Source organism: Henckelia pumila, chromosome 3, assembly GCF_033568475.1.
Source record: "Henckelia pumila isolate YLH828 chromosome 3, ASM3356847v2, whole genome shotgun sequence".
In the NCBI taxonomy this organism is placed as follows: Eukaryota; Viridiplantae; Streptophyta; class Magnoliopsida; order Lamiales; family Gesneriaceae; genus Henckelia; species Henckelia pumila.
In genome coordinates, this window is record NC_133122.1 from 18,344,024 (window position 1) to 18,364,562 (window position 20,539).

Genomic DNA, 20,539 nt, shown 5'->3' on the forward strand with positions numbered 1-20,539 from the left:
TATAATATAATCGTGAAATTAGTTGATTGATGTGTTACAATATGTATAATCATATAACATAATCGTGAAATCAGTCGATTAATATTTTACATGTATAATCATATAACATAATCGTGAAATTGATCGATTAATATGTTACAATATTTATAATCATACAACATAATCTTGAAAAATAATGGATATATATGTTATACTAACTAATGTTATAGTTTGTGAAATAACTGGATTCATATATTAAAACATGTATGTTTATATAACATATTTGTGACATTAGCGGATTCATATGTTAAAACATGTACTATTATATAACATATTTGTGAAATTAGTGAATTCATATGTTAAAACATGTACGATTATATGTCAAAATACTTGTGAAATTATCGGATTCATGTGCTAAAACATGTACGATTATAGAACATACTTGTAAAATTAGTGAGTTCATATGTTAAAACATGTACGATTATCAATCAACATTAGTGGATAAAAACATGCATGTGAAATTTGCGGTTTCATACGTTAATAGGTACGAATATAAAACATACTCGTGAAATTAGTTGATAACTTGTTAAAAAATGTACACTTATCAATAAACATCAGACAAAATTGTGTACTTACGTGTCAAAATTATGTAATTATCGGTTAAACTTGTGAAATTAGTGGATCAATATGTTGCAACAGATACGGTTATATATCAAAATTATGTAAATATTGATCAAAATTGTAAAATTAACAGCGAAAAAATTATTTAACTGCCTAATTTTTCTTTACAAACAGAAATGTTAAAAATATAGATAAATGTATTACAAACAAATATGTATTATGGAATTGATAATCAGCATAGTCCCTTATGAATCGCATTCCGAATTTAATGAAACATGCTTTTATGAATCGCATTCCGAATTTAATAAAACATGCTTTTTTCGCAGCACGCAATTTTTCTTTCCGCAACGCGTAGATGTGCGCGGCGGAAACTTATTTCTACAGCGCGCAGCACGCTGCGGAAAGATGCAAGCCTGGGTCAATCTGCTTATTGCTCTGGGTCGACCCAAAAATCTTACCTGGATCAACCCAAACATAAATAAAATTTGGTTTTTAAAATTTAATAAATATTTTTTTTATTTTTTATTAATTAAATACAAGACCATATTAGTAAATTACACGTCCAATCCTTTTTTTTTTAAATAAAACAGATTCCAATCCCTTCTGCCTAAATTTCCCTTCAGGTTTGAATCGACCATTTTCGATAACACGTTGGATCAATCCTACCGGAGTCCACCCAATTTGGTGTACGCTGTGCTTGCAAACAACGCTGAGAACTGGCCAGCCGGACATAAATGTCAGATATCCCGAAACCCTAGATCCCAAATTATGTCGCACCGTTCGCAAATGTGGGATCCCGATTATCTGAATTATATATACTACCATGCTCAAAGAGGAATCGAAGGGGAAGAATGGGAGGAACCCGTTATAGCAGAGGAAGAATGGGAAGACGAGGAGGATAGCGAAGCAGAAGAAACCGACGATGGTGCTGAAATGGGAGACCGCGATGGCGTGTCGACGACGGGTCAGGGTTTACATGATGACCATCACGAAGCAGTGAATTTGAACGGTCAGGGTTCTCAGAATTCCGTTGGTGAAGGTGAAAGCAGTGGCCAAAGAAGGAATACTGCGGAGAGTAAGGGGGGTGAAGCGGCGTCTTTGGAGGGTGAATTTAATGGGGAGGAAAGCATCAAAGCAGTGTTGGATAAGGGTGAAATAGAGGGATTGCACTGTCCCATTTGCTTTGAGGCTTGGTCTATCGGGGGAGATCACCATGTTTGGTGTGTACTTTTACTCATTCGCAATTATCACCTATGTTTTTACTCAGTTTTGTTGCCCTCATTATTTTTTATTTTCTAATTTTTCTGTCAAAACATTAGTTGTTTGCCATGTGGGCATGTATACGGGTTGTTTTGTATCAAGAAGTGGTTGCTTCGTCGAGGCTCGAGCAAGGTATTTTTTTTTTGTATTACTTGAAGTTACCTGTTTTCTTTGGGATTTTATTTAGGATATTACTCAGTTGAATCATTTTTTTTATTGTGTTTATTTTCTTGATTTTTTCAATACTGCAGTGTCCTCAATGTAAAAAGAAATGTGGGATAAAGGACATAAGGCTACTCTACACAGCTCAAATTGTTGCTATCGATGGAGAGCTAAAAATGGTGGTACTCTGGCCTTGGCTGCAAAGCAACTATCATCCATTGAAGTCTTAGATAGTTAAATAACTTAACTTTGATTTTTGTTTGGTTTTATTCTAAATATGCAGAAAGTTCGATCTCTTGAAGTTAAATGTGCTTCTATCGAGCAAAAGGTGAGAGGAAACTTGAATAGTTTTATCTTTTTCTTCTTTTTTTTCTTTTTTTTTTCTCTGGTATCCCCAGTTATTGTTATCAACCGTTGCCAAGACAGTGTGACAAAGGAAAATAGAGAAGTGGGCTTAGCATGGTAATTGAAAAGAGAAGTGAATAAGCTGAAATTCTGCCTGGAAATTCAAGTTATTATCGTCATCACTGTGTTTTCCTGGTTGTTATCAATATCTAATTGCAGAATTCAGACTTATCGAAGAAGGAAACTGAATGGAAGCAGAGAGAAGCCGATTTGTGCAATCAAGTGCAACAACTCAAAAAGGTACCTATTTGCCTGAGATAGCAAATTTGTTCTCTCTCAAGTCTTACCAATTACCTCTGTTGCCTGAATGTTGCATATCTGGATAGCTGGGAAACTATAATATTACCTTACCTAGATCTGTAAAGTTATATTCTCTGGAGTACGTTGACATAATGACATTCAAACTGCAAAGTGGGACCCATGATTTTATTAGGAAAGAAAGGTCACAGATGGTTCTTACTTGATTCTCTTCTGATCTACTGTATCATTTGATCAATATAATTTGCTTATTTCAAAGCTTTTTATGCATTAAAAAGATTGGTTTTTGAAATTTTTTGGATGTGATTTAATTTAACTCTTGGTTAATTTATTATCAGAAGCTTTTTATATAACTTATTATTTATACCAATCAAATTTCTTTCCGTAAAAAACATGTCTTCGTCCACAGCTTCATGCCTCAATATCTAACACTTTTTTTTGTCACGAACTTTTTATTCATGTGAGACACTGAATTATTTGGCTGACTTCATTCCTTATCTTAGTTCTCCATATTTTATGACTGACTTTATTGCTTAATCTCAAACTTTGCTCTTGGAGAGGACACACGACTTAGAGAATTTACTTACAGAAGTGGAAAACAGGGCATCACGGCCATCAGCGTCCAATTGGAACTGTCAAGGAGAATCCCCTTTTGGTAATCTTGCATCATATAATTTGATAGTTTATGCCATTTTCTGCTTTTAGATTTTTGATCCGTGAGGGCAGAATTCCATTCTACTTCCCCTGCAGGACTTAATTTTGGGCGCAAGTTTCCCTTGCAAGGATGTTCAAGTAAATTTATAATGGAGGTTTGAACTCGTCGAGAACTCTTTTATTTCTATATTAATATAATATAATATTAATATAATATAAACATACTACTAAACAAACTATATGTTGAAGGACTTTGTTACTCCAGTAATAAAGTCAAAATTGGTACCCGGTGAACATTTGTATTTGAAATGACGATTTTGCCTGAAGAAGGTTTTTATATTAGCCTAGATTTTGTTTTCTTTCATTTTTTTCTTCTCCTTTTCTAAGAACTGTTTTAACTTCTACTAATATTTCTGGTGAAGTTCACCTCAGCAATACAATTTGTTTTTTTTCCCCCATTGGTAATTCGACATTATCTTGCTCGAAGGAAAGTATTGGAAATATTTTTTGATTTGTAGGAATCACATGTGATATTACGGAGATTACAATAAATATGGTATTGATGAGTCGAGGCTACTTCTTCCAATCAATTTCTCACAATAATTTCTCACTTATATAATATTATTCTTCTCTTGTTTCTTTACTTTTATAGCATTATTAAAATTTGAACATGGTAAAAGAAGGGGTCGACCTGCTTAAAATTTTTCGACAAAATCCATTACATGCTTCCCCTAGTGCATATCGTTTGTCCTTTTTTATTATCACATGATTGCCATTCCTTGCAATTTACAATTTAAAGTGTTTATGCAATATATTTCATCGCATGGCATCGTTACGATTTGTTATTCTGGGTCTGTTTCTCATATCTACTGAACATGGCGGTAATCAATCTTCCACAAGCACACGATCATGAATCGCATTCATATCTATATATCGTTTAATGTTCAGTTTGATGGGGAGTGTTGGAAGGTTATTGTTGATCTGCATTAATCATACTTGATATTATTAAAATTATGAAATTTTTACTTAATATAATATTATTACTTGGTTACATTGGTATATTATATAATTTTGTATGTCAAAAGTATGATGGTACTCATAAAATAAAAGAGAAATAAGCTTTCACATTTTGACTTGTGCATAATGTTGGCCTTTTGGCCAATCCACACTTCTTTTTTTCTTCTTGTTCCCCCCTTTTTTTGTGTCGGATCTATTATTATTATATTTTTATTATTCAAAATGTATTGGATATTAGGTTCCTAATCAAGATTTGTATTTTTGTAGAAAGACCATGAAGTTGTTGGTGCTCGTCTCTTTGACATTAATTCTTCCAGTAAAATATGTGTAATTGCTCGAAGGCTGTCAGGATTGGGAGGATTGCATGTATTAACAAAAGTAAGGTTCTTTTTTTTTCGGAAATTGACGAAAAACAAAATTTTCATTGTCTTCTGGAAATTGAATTTCTTCTCTAGAATATATTTTGCTATTTGCAAGTAACTTCGGGTAGTTGAGTCAATAATCGGTCTATAAGACACAGAGCACGTTGGCCAAAGTATGGACTAAATTTCAAGTTGCCCCTTAACTTTTCAGATGAGCTTATGTGATTATGACATGGAGGACATCCTGCTCCCTTCGGGCACAAAAGCTGTCAAGGACTTGCAGGTTTCTCCTCATTCTGGACTTGTGCTTTTAGCTTCCTTGGGGAAGAAACTATCCATCCTTAGGTAGAAGCCTCTCCATCATCTTTCAACCCAGTAAAACGATTATTGTACTATCCATGTTTCTATTCTGAATGATATTTTCATCTATTTTGATTTGTCTTTTCAGCACAGAAAGCAATAATACCATTCTCACCTATAATTTACCGGTAATAACATTCGCCATTTTGCTTGTTACTTTCAGTTTATTATTAAATTGTTTTTTTTCTCTGTTATAATATTCTGCCCGTTGAAATGCTGATTGATTTTGAATCCTCAGACAGCTGCCTGGTCTTGTTCATGGGATGTGTGCAGTCAACATTATGTCTATGCGGGCTTGCAGGTTCTTAAATTTTTCTGGTGTCTCTATCTGCTACCTTGCTATTTTGCATAATCCAATTCACTTTTTATATCTCACAGAATGGCACCGTGTTGCAATTTGACATGCGCCTCACCTCAAGACATGTGGAATCCTTGACTGGATTGACAGGAAACCCAATTCACACAGTACATTCCCTTTCACCTGACCCAAGTCTCAAATTTGGTGTCAAAAGTGTTCTCACCGCATCTTCACTTGGCTTGTGTCATTGGAACTTTGGTTCATATGAAGAAAGGTATCTTTTTTAAGTGAATTTGTAGGTTGCTAACTCGGCGCGTTTCCCTTTTGTTGAACATCTGACGCCCCATTAATTATAGAATTATATTGGAAAATATATCCTTGAGATGCTACTGATTCTTGTGAACAGATCAGTTTCTGGATGTACGTAGGTTATAGATTCTGGAGAAGTATTTGATTGTTTGAGATTCTGTTTTAAAGTGTTTGATCCCTCTTACGTAGCGTTTTGCTTATCATGAAATTTCTAGAGTATTTGTATATCAACACATAATTTGCTCTTTTATTTCTGTAGTCATCTATTACATATGAGATCGAGTTCTTACACTGTAATGCCCCAATTGATTGGATTCAATCACAAATTTTATAATTTCCCCCACCTTTCTGTAGGCCATATTTAATTCCTGAATCCAAGGAGCACGGAGTTTGTATATCTCTTACTTATTGTTCTGCTACGGACGATGTCGTCGCATCCTTTCGTCCCAGAGTTGAGGTGTCCGGTGACCTTGACATGTCTCAACCAGTACTCACTGCATCTTCTTCTTTTGCCAACGGACAAGGAGTACGGGGAAGTCATGTCCATTTCAAGAAAACAGGTTCGACCTACCAAAAATTAGGGGTAACTTGTGCCAATGTGAGTGATATTCGACTGCCTAAATCTGCAATCATAGATGCGGTCTCTGAGAACCCCATGTTTGCATCTGGGGATGAAGAGACAGGTGAACTCGTGCTGCAAAATTTACCATCCTTCAATGCTGTCGAACATCTCAAGCCTAGAAAATGTCCTGTTCGTGATATCAGGTTCACCCGTGCCTTAGGTTCAGGTTTTCTTAGCTGTTTGAGTGAGGATTCGTTGCAGATATTCATTTCCAAACCGTCCTAGAGGATTATGATAACTTTTGCCGATTTTGTGTTTATGCCTTTGAGATAAATGTGCTTCATATGTAGCTATAAACTGGTTCATTTATTTATGGCTTTAGTTTATTTTTCGGATTTTTCAAGATTTTTACCATTTGTGAGCATGAATTTCTTGGTGGAGTTTGTGCTATTGTTAGAGCAGGACCCTAATACGAAATCTAAATCTCTAAAATTTACATGGATACGGTTCATAAAAATACATGGACGTCATATAATGAAATTAAACATGTAATGAATTTTGTTGGATCCTTGTTGTATTAAATATTAATGCAAAAGTTTCGTTTCTTTGTTGCGACTTGCGACATAGTAAGGTTGGTTTCTTGGACTTGTCATCTTTTTTGAGGAATTTTCTTAGGTTGACGATGATTTCATTTCGTTGATTGTTTGGAATGATTAAAATTTAAGTGAATTTCATTTTATTAATGCGAACGTCTCGTTACATTCGCAGAAATTTCTAATTGACAAGACATTTTACGAATGGTTGAGTTATCCCTTATTCCATTCGGTGGCTTGAAAATTATAATGAGTACTTAGGTGTTCGTGCCGTGTATTTGTATAATTTTTTTTTTAAATAAAAAAAGAAGGTAAACGTAAATAACTTATTTCGTTTGAAAGATTTTCGATTTTATCGGTCAAAAAATTTACAATACTAATTAATTTGTAATATCAAATATTTGATGACCAAAAGCATTTATTTTTTTTAAAAAAAACATTCGTATTCGGTGATATATTCCATAAATTAAACAGAAACCATTGTGCTACTAAATTTTTTATTTATATATTTTTTTTTAACCCTGGAGTCATATCCTTGATGAGTTCTTGTGTTTTGAAATTGCAATTTTAATGACATAATTTATTTCCATTTAAATATGGGTAATAACTAGGGCTGGATCGGATCGAGATCCGTCCTATGATCTTCTTACCCAATGATCTCTAAAAAAAAATTAGGAGACTTTTTTTCTCCTGATCTTCTACCACATACATTTCGAGACCCGAATATTTTACATTTCGTTCAGGTTGGAGAGGATATCCGACATATTTAATGTTTTGTTAAAAAAATCCAATTTTTTTTTATTTTTTTTTAAAAAATACTAATTAGAAAATTATATTTCTAAAGAAAAAATAACTTTTCAAGTTAAAACATATAAATAATAACTTTTCAAGTAGGAGATCAGGAGAAAAAAAGTCTCAAAAATACTAATTAGAAAATTATATTTCTAAAGAAAAAATAACTTTTCAAGTTAAAACATATAAATAATAAAAACTTCAAGGTTTTTTCAAAAAAATAATGTCATATTGTGTATGGTGTAATTATTAATAAAATATTAGAGACACAAACGAGAAAATATCATCTCTTATTTCCATATAATTACTAGATGTTTTTTTGTTAAACATATGGGAAAATATAATCTCTTATTCTACATATGTTCTAATTAAATAATTATAGATATAAAGTAATTAAATTATTAACTAATTTTTAACAAATACACAAGAATAAAATATAATAGTGATTCTATTATTCGATCATTAAAAAAATACACAATTTTGATTTTTTAAAATATTTTTTATTTTTTATGTGAATTAAGTTCACAATTAATTGCTATATAGGCTAAAGCTCAATAACATTTAGCTCAATATATTATTAAAATCATTAATAAAATATATTATAATATTATTTTGGGACAGGTAGGAAATCTTGTCGGGAAAATTTTTTATTCCCCATCTCTCTCTCGATATAAATCGGAATAGAAAAAATCCCAAAACTTCAAATTAAAAAAATGTCGGATCGTAACGTTTTCGGGACGGAATTGAAATTTTTCTAGTGTTTGTTTGTTTGTTTGAACTTACCCTATGAAACAATCTATTAACCTATACTCCATATTTATAGATGCCAATTGCCAACTACACACGTCTACACCCCCGAACAGTAATTTTTTCTTGCCAACCTAAACATAATTATCTTTCCCTTCACTCCATTTCAACATTGCTCAAATGTTCATTTACACGAAAAGGCCCTCAATTTACATGTGCAGCAAGCAATTCATTTTTTTTTTTTTGTTTCTTGTTTAGAAATAGAAGTGTCTACATAGGATAATAATATGAATACAAAATCATAAGAAAATGAGCGAGGTACATGAAGGTTGAGTTTGGATAAAAAAAATCAGCAACTTAAAAACGTGTTTAAAATAAATTCAGTTTTTAAAAATGTTTTTATTAAAAAAGTAGAAACAATTTTGATGTTTTGGATAAATGGTGAAGGTGAACACTATTTTTCTTCTTATTATTAAAAAAGAATTAAACGCAAAACAAAATGCTAGAAATTCTAGCTTCAATTTTTTTTTCCTCGAAATAGCCTTGTAACCAAGCATGATACACACACACAAATATATATATATACATATATATCTATTATATTTACTACTATTATGTAAGAGACCCTAAGTTGATATTTTGGTATGACAAATAAAAATATAAAATAAATATAAAAAACACACACATAATAAACCACTTTCCTCCACTATCTCAAATATTTTTTTTCATTTAGTTATTTCTCTCATTTTTGCTCCCAAATTTTGTATCTAATATATAGTACATTCATTTTATTTAAAAATTAATAATAGTTTATGTTTATTTATCTATTTTCAAATTTTAAATTATTTAAAAAAACTAATGGAATGAAAAATACCTAATATAAGTAATGATGGTTATCATTCTTGACCCAAAAAAAATATTTTTTTTACTATATATTGATTTAGATTTTTTAAATTAAAATTACGTATAATAAAAAAAAATTTCGTCACACACATAGTGTGTACAAATATGCTAATATATAATATGTTTTAAAGAAACCAACTTTTGTTTAAAAAAATGTTTTTTCTCCGTTGGCTTCTACAACCAAATAAGACGCTAGTTGGCACTTATTTGTCTAAATTTTTTTTTTTTTCCCTTTTTCATTTGTTCCAAAAATATAATCTAAAATTTTTAGATTTAGCAGCAACTTTTCTTACTATTTTTTATTATTATCATTGTAGTCTTTCTCTGTTTCAGAGAATGTTTGGTTAAATTTATTAGAAAGAGCTTATAAGTTTTTAGAATTTAAAATTGTTTTACGAGCTTATAAGCTGTTAAAACTTATTTTAAAATAAAGTGTTGAAGTATTTGAGTGAACTTATTTAAACAAATTAAATATGTTGATATGTTTGATATTATAAGATATTTTTATTGTCAAAATTATCAAAAAAAGTATAATTCTATGAAAATAATGTTTCGAGTTATAAATATACAAAAATAGTTTTAGAATAAACCTATATTAAAAAAATAAAACTATTTTAATTTAGAAAAATTTATGTGATTTGGAATTTATTTTTAAAATAATACTTAATATTTAATTGATGGATTATATGATGTAGATTTATGAAAATATTCAAGAATATTTTAGATATATAGAATGTTAAAATAATATTTTTTTTAAAAAAACGTAAGGTGAGTTTTATTTTTTTTAAAAATAACTTATAAGCCGTCAAACAGATTATTTTGACAGCTTATAAGCTGAAATTTTTTTTTTACAAAACAAAATTTAAGAGCTTATAAGCTCCACCACATACCTTCTAAATTTTAGACAATGTGCTCCAATCATTTGAATAAATTAAATAAAAATAAAATAGGAAGTTTTAAGTTTTACTTTCAATTATTTTCTGGAAGAAGTATTAATTATATATTATATATTATATAAATAAATACGTACGTATGTTTGTCTTTTGAAAAAAAAAATTTCACATTTGATCCAATACAGCATCTATATGGATTCCATGGATAAATGGCACTAAAGACGAGACACTGCCTGCGATATATGTGGTGTGCCCAGGCCAATTGGACGATAATATCCCAATGAAATACAACTATGATCTCTCTACTTTGAGACCAGTCCAAAAATTCCATATTTAAACCCTTTTCGAGCATGAAATTACTCTCAAATTCACATAAGTAATCACCAAAAATCAATCTGTCTAGACAAACGATTCTCTCAACTTTTTTATTTTTATTTTCAGAAGTTGTTCCGCCGAATTCCGATTTCTTGTTTTCTCCAAGCCTAACGAGAAAGAGAGTCCTTTGTTAAACTTCTTGAAGGTAACATCTTTCTTGATTTATTAAAAAGATTTTATTTAAATGAGGTTATATGTTGCTTTTATAATTCTCTGTCACTGAAAATTATGGAATCCCAATTATTTTATACCTCAAAGGGAATGTGGATTTGGTTGTTGACTGCGTATCGCCGTGCTTGTGCGTGTGTGCGTGTTTTCTCAATTGTTTTCTCGAGGCCGGTTTCGAAATCACGTTGTTAAAGTCTTTCATTTGTAAGTTTGTAACTCCATGTTCTTTATTTGACATAAAGTTTGAATCTTTGATTGAACGTGTTTATTGTCTTTAGAAATTCACAGGTACCCATTCATTTTTACCTCGAAAGGTAGGTGAGTTTATCGGTTATATCTGGAAGTTTTCATGAGTGCCCGATGAGAATACGTTTATTTAAGCATTCTAAACTTTTTTTTTTTTTTTTGAGGGAAGCATTCTAAACTTTTATTGAATTTTAATCGGCCCACGATTTGAATATTCAGCACGTCTAATCGTCTCCGTGTTTTTTCCCTTCTTCTTCCAGTTTCTTGACTTTAAGCGGCTGCGGCTAAAGAACATAGTTTTGTTTGTATTTCTTTTTTGACAAGCAGTCGAAAATGGAGATCGATGAAGCAATGAGAGGAATCGATGATAGAAGGTTGAAGACAAAGTACAACAACGCCATCTATGTTATCCAAAGAGCTCTTGCTCTCTACTCGTATACCCAATTTCCTTTTACTTTTAAATTTGGAATCTGTAACGAATTTTCTTGTGTATCACTGTTTCTTACTGGGAAGGAATGATTTTTTGGACGTGTGGATGAATGGACTTCAATTTTTATACGTTGAAGTGGGTTTTATGTATCAGTCCTTTGGAGGTTTAGCTGTTAGACATTGGTACTGATTTGATGGTGGCTTTGTCAAAACGCTGTGTGATATTGATACGCTTCCAGCAATTATCAGGCGCATTATTTTTATTTAAAAGAAGAACACTGTTTTGAGAAATCGGATTTTTTGTGTTTGAGGTCATCTCATGTTTGGTATGATAACTGGGAGTGCCCAACTGCTGTTGACTCTATTTTTCATATATATTCAAATGTTTTTCTATTATATGTGCCTAAAGGAAATAAGCATGCTAAAAATCAAAATTGGTAAAGTGACTCCGTTTTATTCTGTTTAAAGTTCATTTCACTGAAGCATTGTAACGGTCTGGTTTGTGTCTCCTACGACACAGAATGTAGGAGCACAAAACACGAGTCAATAGTTAGAATATTGTTTTTTAGACTGGAGATAGTGTCGTTTGTTTAGCTTATCATCGGTGTACCGAATATACAAAGAATCGTCTTGTTCCTTGCGAGCTTGATCAGTTTTGGGAATCACAAGTTCTTGTTAACCGAGTTTGTTGTAGTGAAACGGTTCAGTTATGAAACAATCATATCTTTATTCACTAGCAAGCCAAGTGAAACTAAAGAATAAAAGGGTCCCAAATGAGAATTTTCTTTAATTGGTAGTTTAAAATCATAATTTAATTTTCAAAGAAAGCTAAGCACTAAGGTATTGCATTTAACAGTGTGGAAGAGGTTGCCTTCAGCTTCAATGGAGGAAAAGATTCTACTGTAAGTTGTTTTACACTCTTGTGCCATTTCTGCCAACCAACTTCTTAAATCTTTTGCTTACTTAATGCTATAAATAAAAACATCATATTTATGTTTGCAGGTTTTGTTGCACCTTCTTAGGGCAGGCTACTTTTTGCACAAGGCTGGAAAGAATATGTCCACTGGAGACAGCGGAGATGCTGAAATCACATTTCCAATACGGACAATTTATTTTGAAAGCCCGTCCGCTTTTCACGAAATAAACTCATTCACCTATGACACTGCGCTAGCGTATGTGATTATTTCCTTTTTTTAATATGATCAACGTTATCTTTTCTTCGGCTTTTCTGGTTGATCCTTGTCTCTCCTTCATGTTAATGTCTATGTTACACTCAATTTATCATATGAATTACATACTGTTGGATGTAGATTTATTCTTTCAACTAGATTCTGAGGAGAACTAATGATTGATGATTTTGGTTCTACTTTGGCAGTTACAAATTGCAAATGGACATAATTCGCCAAGACTTCAAGACTGGTTTGGATGCTCTTTTAAAAGCTAAGCCTGTTAGAGCTATTTTTCTCGGTGTCCGAATTGGTGATCCTACTGCGGTAGATACAGAACTTCTTTATTATCAGATTTCAAAACCTAAACACTAACAAGTTAAAAGTACGGGAATAGAGATTACACTTTCTTATTATAATTTCAGATAGGGCAAGATCAGTTCTCCCCTAGCTCACCTGGATGGCCGTCTTTCATGAGAGTGAATCCCATCTTAGATTGGTCATACAGGTCCGTTTCCTAAATTGAAGTTGTATATATGCTTTTGAGATCATTGTGCATCTGTATTTTCTCAACAAGTCACAAGAGTTTTTAAAGTGGTGTTTCTGTCCTATTGAATCGGTGGTCTTACCTTTCACTATTTATATGACAGAGATGTTTGGGCTTTTCTCTTGGCCTGCAAGGTCCAATACTGCTGCCTGTATGATAAAGGGTAAATTACGCCAAATCCCTTTCCAGAAGCTCATTATGAAATGTGTGATTCTTGAAATTTTTGCTGTCAAACATTCTCAAAGTTTTACCTGTGTTTCGTTCCGTAATTCTTTGCTGCTGGTCTGAGATTTAATTTTTAACTTCCCTTATTTTGTGTCATATGGTATTCGATGTCGATATAATTGGTGACATGGTGTATTGTTATGAAATGCTGCAGCTACACTTCAATTGGTAGCATTCATGACACTGTTCCTAATGCACAGTTGTGCCATGGAAAGTCGAGCAATAGTGAAGAAAGATTCAAACCTGCCTATCTGCTCCAGGATGGAAGATTGGAAAGAGCAGGGAGAGTTAAAAAATTTACTTGTCAGCCATTATCTGCTGTTAGCAATGGCTTGAAATGTGAAAATTCACATTGGAAAAGCATGTTCACAGCCTCAGTTATTGCTGTGGGAGATGAAATTCTGTAAGTTATTGTCGATAATATTTTTTTCATTTTTCAAAACCACATATTATGATATTTGTGATCCCCTTTTTGTGGTCCAGAAGGTCGTCATTAGGTAGGTTTTATAATATTTGTCGAAAGTCAAGTAGGCTGAACCCACACTTGCTTTCTCCTACTTGTCTGCACATTGCTCATGCTCTCCCACTGCTACCATTTGATGATAATTTATGCTCAATGAGTCAATGAAATCAGAAATATGTTCTGTTCTTTAAATTTATTTCCCCCTTCCAACACGACGCTTATTTTTTTAAGAACCCCAGCGTCACGTTGGATACTATTAATTGCGTTCAGTTGTTGAACAAAGTATTGATTGGCAACCTTCTTTCTGGCCATTTTAAAGGAACAAATATAAAAAACCAGTGCTACACTATCGTCTTTCGTCTCTCTGCTTACGAGTCTCCTTGGAGATTCTTTTTGCTTCATGATTGGACTCTTATGATACATGTGTGACTGGTAAAACTTAAGTCTTTTGGTGTAGTGGTCCTTTTGATGTGAGAAATTTTGATTTAAAAAAGCGAGCTTACATTTCATTCCTATAAGTAAAATATGTTTTGACTGAATTTCTAGATTTACCTTGACTACCAATTTGATTACTGTCATTTTGTAAATAATATTTTCTGTTGGCTCCATAGCTCAGGTTTGGCTCTGTTGAGGATCGTTTGGGTACAGTATTGTGTCGAAAGCTTCATTCCATAGGTTGGGCTGTTTCACATGTTGCTGTCATCCGAAATGATGTAAATTCTTGTTAATTTCAACATTTATTATTGATGCATGTTAAGCTTTGAATACTTCTGTTGTTGACATTTTCGTTTGTATTTCTAGAATAGATAGGAGACATCCGATATGAATAGAATCTCTGTTTGATTTTTATTAATATTAGTACAAAGTCATAAACGCATTCATCGGTTATTCGACTTAGCTGACTGGTAGTACATATTAAATTGCAAATGCTGAACAAAGTAATTGTCACAATTAAATTGGAAAATGTAGAGAATCATTCTTGATGGGATATAACTATGTCTTGAATTCTATTTGAACGGCTTTGCACCCCCCTTTTTTATGTTAGTGCACATATGATGCTGAAAATTTATGATGCTGAAAATTGTTCGGTCATGTTCTGTATCTCTATTATTTATGTAAGAAACGAGATTCATTTTCTAAATATAGAGGGTACGATTGAAGTATAAAACATCCTTTTTGACCAATCTTTTTAAATATAGATTGATAACCAAATTTGCACACCTAGTCTCCCACACCAATTAATTATCTTGTGATGTTCTGCGTCCTATTACATTTCCCTTCACAGTTCTAAAAAAATATTGAGATCTAAACAAATGTGAAGATTCCCTTATGTTGACCTAATGCTGGTTTGACTTATTGCCACTGTTCTAGATTGATTCTGTTGCCGATGAGGTTGAGAGATGGAAGTCTACTAATGATATGGTAAGCATTTTGCATTGGAGATTTGTGTGCCTTTGGTTTGTATTGAGGTGGGGTAGCAGTAGCATGCGGGGGTGGTTCCAGAATGGGGACAGGATCACAAGAAGAGGCCGATTGTCCTCCAAAATTGAGCATTTTTCTAAAATTCCATTTATCTAAGTCTCATGCCCAACTTTGCTTGATCAGCCACTGACAATGTGTTTCGTGAAAGCATTCAGATTTGTGATTCAACTTAATCTTCTTCTTCTTCTTCTTTTTTTTTTTTTTTTAATAAAGTGATTCAACGTTCAATGTCATAAAGTAATTGTTGCTGCAGGTTTTCATATATGGAGGGTTTGGTCCCTTACTTTCAGATGTCACCGTTGCTGGTGTTGCTAAAGCATTTGGTGTCCGTACGGTACATTTTTTCCACTGTTAAGATTTTCAACTCATCGGATTTACGCGTGAAATTTAATGTATTTTTCTCACCTTTCTTTGCATCATAATGTCTTGAAGGCCCCTGATGAAGAATTTGAAGAATATTTAAGGCATCTAATAGGTGAAAACTGCACTGGAGATAGAAATGAGGTAATATAGTTATGCAGCTCCATCAAACTTCGTGAGAAGTGATGAGCACAGTACTTCTTGTCCATGTTCTCACTATTAACCTCATCTGTTTTCATCTTCCAGATGGCTCAGTTACCTGAAGGCATCACCGAGTTGGTGCATCACGAGAAGTTGAAAGTGCCATTGGTACGTTGAATCTTGTTGAATAGATACCGTAACTCTCATTACTAGATTGTTTTGAGTATCATGATGCCATCCATGACCATATACATTAGTGAACTCGATTTATTTTAGCTTGGGAAATATCTTGTTTTCACTACTTTTATCTGGTTAGTAGTTTGCTACATCTAATTTTTAACCTACTCTTTCCAAATTCAATTGCTCCTCCATATGCTCTCGTAGGTAAAGTGCCAAAACGTGATTATTCTTACTGCGACAAATGTGGTCGAGCTGGAACGCGAATGGGATTGTTTGATTGAATTGATGGCATCTAATGGGCTTTCAGTCGCAGAAAAGTTTTTGTCAAAGAAACTGGCAACAGCTCTTTCTGACGTGAGTATCTTTTCTCTCTTCTTGAAGGAGGATCAAAGTTGATTCTTCGACCTTTAACTCGAACCTGTGATCATTGATGACTGAAATCGTATTATTGTGTGATAACAAGTACCCTGTCCTGTATCCTAGATTTGAATAATCTAGTTGCTTTTGTTACTACGAATTTTCGCTGTTTTGGTACAACGATGCACTGTCTCCCAACATTCTTGATTCGATGACATTCTAGTTACCTCAGCATGACTGGCAAATAATCTCTGATGCAGGTGGAAATTTCTCAACCACTTTCTAAAATTTGTTTGGAATTTCCCGATCAATACGTCGGTAAGAACCATTTACTTGCAACTTACATCTTATCTTCTCCACGCAACTTCTGGATTTTTTTTTTGCTGATATCATTTCCGGGTTCTGAGGACTTGAAGGGGCATATCGTGAATCAAGAGAAGGCCCTCTGATCATCACCTTTGAAGGAAAGGTAAGGATTTCAATTTGAGTTCAAAATACCGAATCCTTTTACGAAACAGATCATACAGTAAACGATATATTCAAAAAATACCACCGTATCATCATCATCATTTGCAGGATGAAGCAAGAATCATGGCAGCTGTAGAAGCAATGCGCGGGAAGTTTAAACCAGGGGTGCTGTCTGAAATTGACCGAGTAACAGACTGACTTTTATTCGGGTTGCACACAGTGGAAACTTCGAGATGAACCTCCGTACTATAGCAGGAAAGTAAATACGGTCACCGGGGTTAACTCATGTAGGGAAGTTTTGCATGATCATCGTTAAAGGCTAAAGCAAGTGGCCTTGTAAAATGACTGGAAAAAGTGAATCCCTCATGTATTATTATGAGGAGAATTAAAGCTATTCATAAATATATACAACATATAGACCAATTGATATGTGTACTGTATTTATATTATGGTGCAACATTTTCAAGAATATGCGAATCATTTTATAGACGTGAAATAATTCTTGGCAAGTTTGTGGTGTTAGCTGCAAACCAGTCCGCTGCGTACGCACATTAATTTATTTAGTTTTGAAATAGAAATATTATATTATTGTGTAAAAGACGCAGTAAAAAAAATTTCTTTAACTAAAAAATAATATAAAACTCAATTTTTTTTCCCTTAAAAGAATCACCCTCCCAAGAAGAGGTAATCAAGCAAACTTCGTGCAATTGAAAAATGATAGATATAAGTAGTAAGAGGTGTTTTTGTCTATCCATTAATTTGACTATGATGTCTATTCTAAGAAGTTAATGTATTATCGTATAGTAAGTATAATATAATATAGAAAATAAAATGATATTTTCAAATAATTTATATTAGATCAGTTTTGATCCCACGCACCCTAGGGCCTAGGGTGCTGGGATCCACGTGCATCTGTGCCCAAAACAATTTTGATTGTCTTGAAAGTTTCACGGTAGGGTCGTCTCGAAAATACGAATCCAACGATGTATCATATGATATAAATTTCAATCTCGATGGTCGGAGATTTGAAGATGATCAGAAATTAGATGAAATATACAATTTTTGACCATCTTCACACTCCCGACAATCGAGATTTAAATTTATATCATATGATATATGGTTGAATTTTTATTTTCGAGATGATCCTACCGTGAAAATTTCAAGACAATCTAAAATGTTTTGTGTATGGGTAAATTGGTATACGTGGATCCCCGCACTCTAGATGCGTGTGATCAAAATTCTATATTTGATATGCAACCGCTCTTTTATTAGAGTTGTAGGTAATCTTCTATCCCATTTATCTTATCTATCTTATCTTCATGATATATATATAAATTACTAACTTATATAGGAGTTTGACTTCTAGTAGGAATACGTTTTAATAATAAAATCTATAAATACGGTAGAGAATTAAGAATTCATTCTACTTACAAAAAAAACAAACAAACGAAGTCTATTCTTCTCATCATATTTTGATTACTAATCTACCATGGAGACGGAGCATCTCTTTTATAGTCAGATGCATTTTGCGATGCTGAAAATCGACGATGAAGCTAAGAGACGAGTGATTAACGCGCCAGCGATCAATAAATCGAGTTCCAAGAAGTTCAAGATCCTGGGTGAATATGGGAGAGCAGACGAGTATGAAGCGCCGTTCACTGCGATCGGCAAGGGAACTTACGGCACGGTTTACCTAGCCCGGGAGAAGAAAACCGGCGAAATCGTGGCGATGAAGAAACAAGTCCACGGATTATCATCGTTGAGAGAAATCGACATTCTACAATCTCTCGTCGGTCGGCCGTGGTTCGTCGAGTTCAAACAAGTTGTGGTGGATGAACGCAAGGACGACGATGATCATGTGTACGTGGTGATGGAGTTCGTCGAAAACGACCTCAAACGGTATATGGATGGAATGGCGTGGGCTTTCGCGGAAGACGAAGTCAGGTGCTTGATGAGACAGTTGCTAGAAGGGGTCTCCTTTCTTCACCGAAATGGGATCATGCACAGAGATTTGAAGCCCTCCAACATCCTTGTGAACGACAATTGGGGATTGAAAATATGCGACTTCGGATTGTCCAAACGTTTCGAAACAAAGTTTGGTAGCCATTCTCGTCGGGTAGGCTCTCTGTGGTACAAAGCCCCGGAACTGCTCGATCATGGAGTGGAGAGATATTCGTGTGCCGTGGATATGTGGTCCGTTGGGTGTATTATGGGAGAGATGTTGCTGGACCAAGTGCTTTTCAAAGGGACGTCGGAGGAGGAACAACTGCAGATGATATTAACAAAGCACGTGGATGAAGACAAGTTTTTGTTGGTTTCTGAAGAGGGGATTCATCTACTTAAAAGTATGTTAGATTTGGATCCCCATAGTAGAATAACGGCAGATCAAGCTCTCAATCATGAATGGTTCAGATAAAGATTTTAGAGTTTTTTTTTTAATTTTTATATTATGTAACTCTATATATATGGGTTAGTCAGGTAGAAGATTGAAATTACAAGTTCATGTTATGATGTTTAGCTGATAATATTGAACTAGATTTATCTAAAATTAATGACATCATTCCATTCTATTAGACTCGATTATTACTTACCTTGTGTATATGTGTGGATCATCAAAATTAGTTTCTGAAATTAGTTTTTATTTTTTATAACATATGGCTCCATGTTCAAGTTGTCTTTGTAGTTAGATATATGCAACTGGTTCGTTGGAGTGAATGAACTGGAGAAACTTAATTTGCAAAATAATTGGAGATAATGGAATCTCAGATATATATATGTATATGTTGATTAATTACAACATTGGATTAGGGTTGGGGTGGTGGTGACATGTTACTGGCCATGCATATATAATGAATTAAAACGAACGTTAATATATACTTCATTTAAATAAGATGTATTAATAAATAAATGATACAGCTTTTAAGAATAGTAAATTATGGTTTTATTTGTAAATTATATATTTTTAATATCAAAATTCAAAAATTTAAATGGTGAAAACCAAACTGAATCATTGAGTACTCTTAGGCCATCTCCAACCCTGCGCTAAAAGCACCATTTTAGCGCATGGAAAATGCTCCAACGGGGGCGCCAAATTCTGCGCCATTTTGGCGCCCCCAAAGGCCTGCGCCAAATTTGGTGCATTCATTTTATTTTTTTTAATTTTTTTAATTACCTTTTATTTGTTTTTTTAAATATTTAAATATTAATTAAATATTTTTGGTATTATTTTAATAACTAAATATTAGGGAAAAAAATATAATCATTTAATATAATAAATAAATAAGTATTTTTAATTTAATTTTATTTAATTTTTAACATTTAAATAATTATTAAATAATTATTTTATAATTAATTTATTTTGTAATACAAGTGCAAATAATTAAACTACAAATATAAATTGGACTACAAATATCAAATTCGAATACATAAAGGAATACTACTAGTTGAAAATTAAAATACAAATACAAACTGAAATACATAATCAATCTAGAAGTACGTAATTGAAATACATGATGAAAACACACATGCAAATTAGAACACATAATTCAAAATACAATTAAAATGACATCATTGAAACACAAAGACCAATTGATATGTGTACTGTATTTATATTATGGTGCAACATTTTCAAGAATATGCCAATCATTTTAATTTATTTAGTTTTTGAAATTGAAATATTATATTATTGCGTAAAAGACGCAATAAAAAAAATTCTTTAACTAAAAAATAATATAAAACTCAATTTTTTCCCTTAAAA

General features: G+C 32.9%; 3 protein-coding genes across 6 annotated transcripts; all 3 read left to right on the forward strand.

Moving 5' to 3' along the window:
* The first annotated feature begins 1,195 nt into the window (after positions 1-1,195).
* Positions 1,196-6,620, forward strand: LOC140887448 (uncharacterized). The gene is made up of 13 exons (XM_073294695.1): positions 1,196-1,820; positions 1,920-1,992; positions 2,112-2,201; positions 2,306-2,350; positions 2,587-2,667; positions 3,244-3,340; positions 3,436-3,494; positions 4,624-4,734; positions 4,930-5,063; positions 5,167-5,206; positions 5,317-5,379; positions 5,457-5,650; positions 6,040-6,620. The coding sequence occupies exons 1-13, from the start codon at positions 1,369-1,371 to the stop codon at positions 6,530-6,532; spliced, it is 1,932 nt and encodes a 643-aa protein (XP_073150796.1). The 5' UTR covers positions 1,196-1,368; the 3' UTR covers positions 6,533-6,620.
* A 3,746-nt stretch (positions 6,621-10,366) lies between these two features.
* LOC140886843 (uncharacterized) lies at positions 10,367-17,267 on the forward strand. 4 transcript variants are annotated; one of them, XM_073293724.1, is made up of 18 exons: positions 10,367-10,695; positions 10,809-10,922; positions 11,225-11,398; positions 12,250-12,295; positions 12,396-12,565; positions 12,769-12,886; positions 12,985-13,067; positions 13,210-13,269; positions 13,486-13,734; positions 14,411-14,507; positions 15,166-15,216; positions 15,530-15,610; positions 15,709-15,780; positions 15,883-15,945; positions 16,162-16,311; positions 16,575-16,632; positions 16,731-16,783; positions 16,891-17,267. In XM_073293724.1, exons 3-18 carry the CDS (start codon positions 11,298-11,300, stop codon positions 16,978-16,980), a joined length of 1,542 nt encoding a protein of 513 aa, XP_073149825.1. In that variant the 5' UTR covers positions 10,367-10,695; positions 10,809-10,922; positions 11,225-11,297; the 3' UTR covers positions 16,981-17,267. The 4 variants fall into 4 exon arrangements, with proteins under 4 accessions (XP_073149825.1, XP_073149826.1, XP_073149824.1 ...); XM_073293725.1 differs by having other exon boundaries at positions 11,292-11,398; XM_073293723.1 differs by lacking the exon at positions 10,809-10,922 and having other exon boundaries at positions 10,368-10,695.
* A 1,004-nt stretch (positions 17,268-18,271) lies between these two features.
* LOC140888172 (cyclin-dependent kinase G-2-like) lies at positions 18,272-19,198 on the forward strand. Its single transcript, XM_073295860.1, has one exon. The coding sequence runs from the start codon at positions 18,272-18,274 to the stop codon at positions 19,196-19,198; it is 927 nt and encodes a 308-aa protein (XP_073151961.1).
* The last annotated feature ends 1,341 nt before the right edge of the window (positions 19,199-20,539 follow it).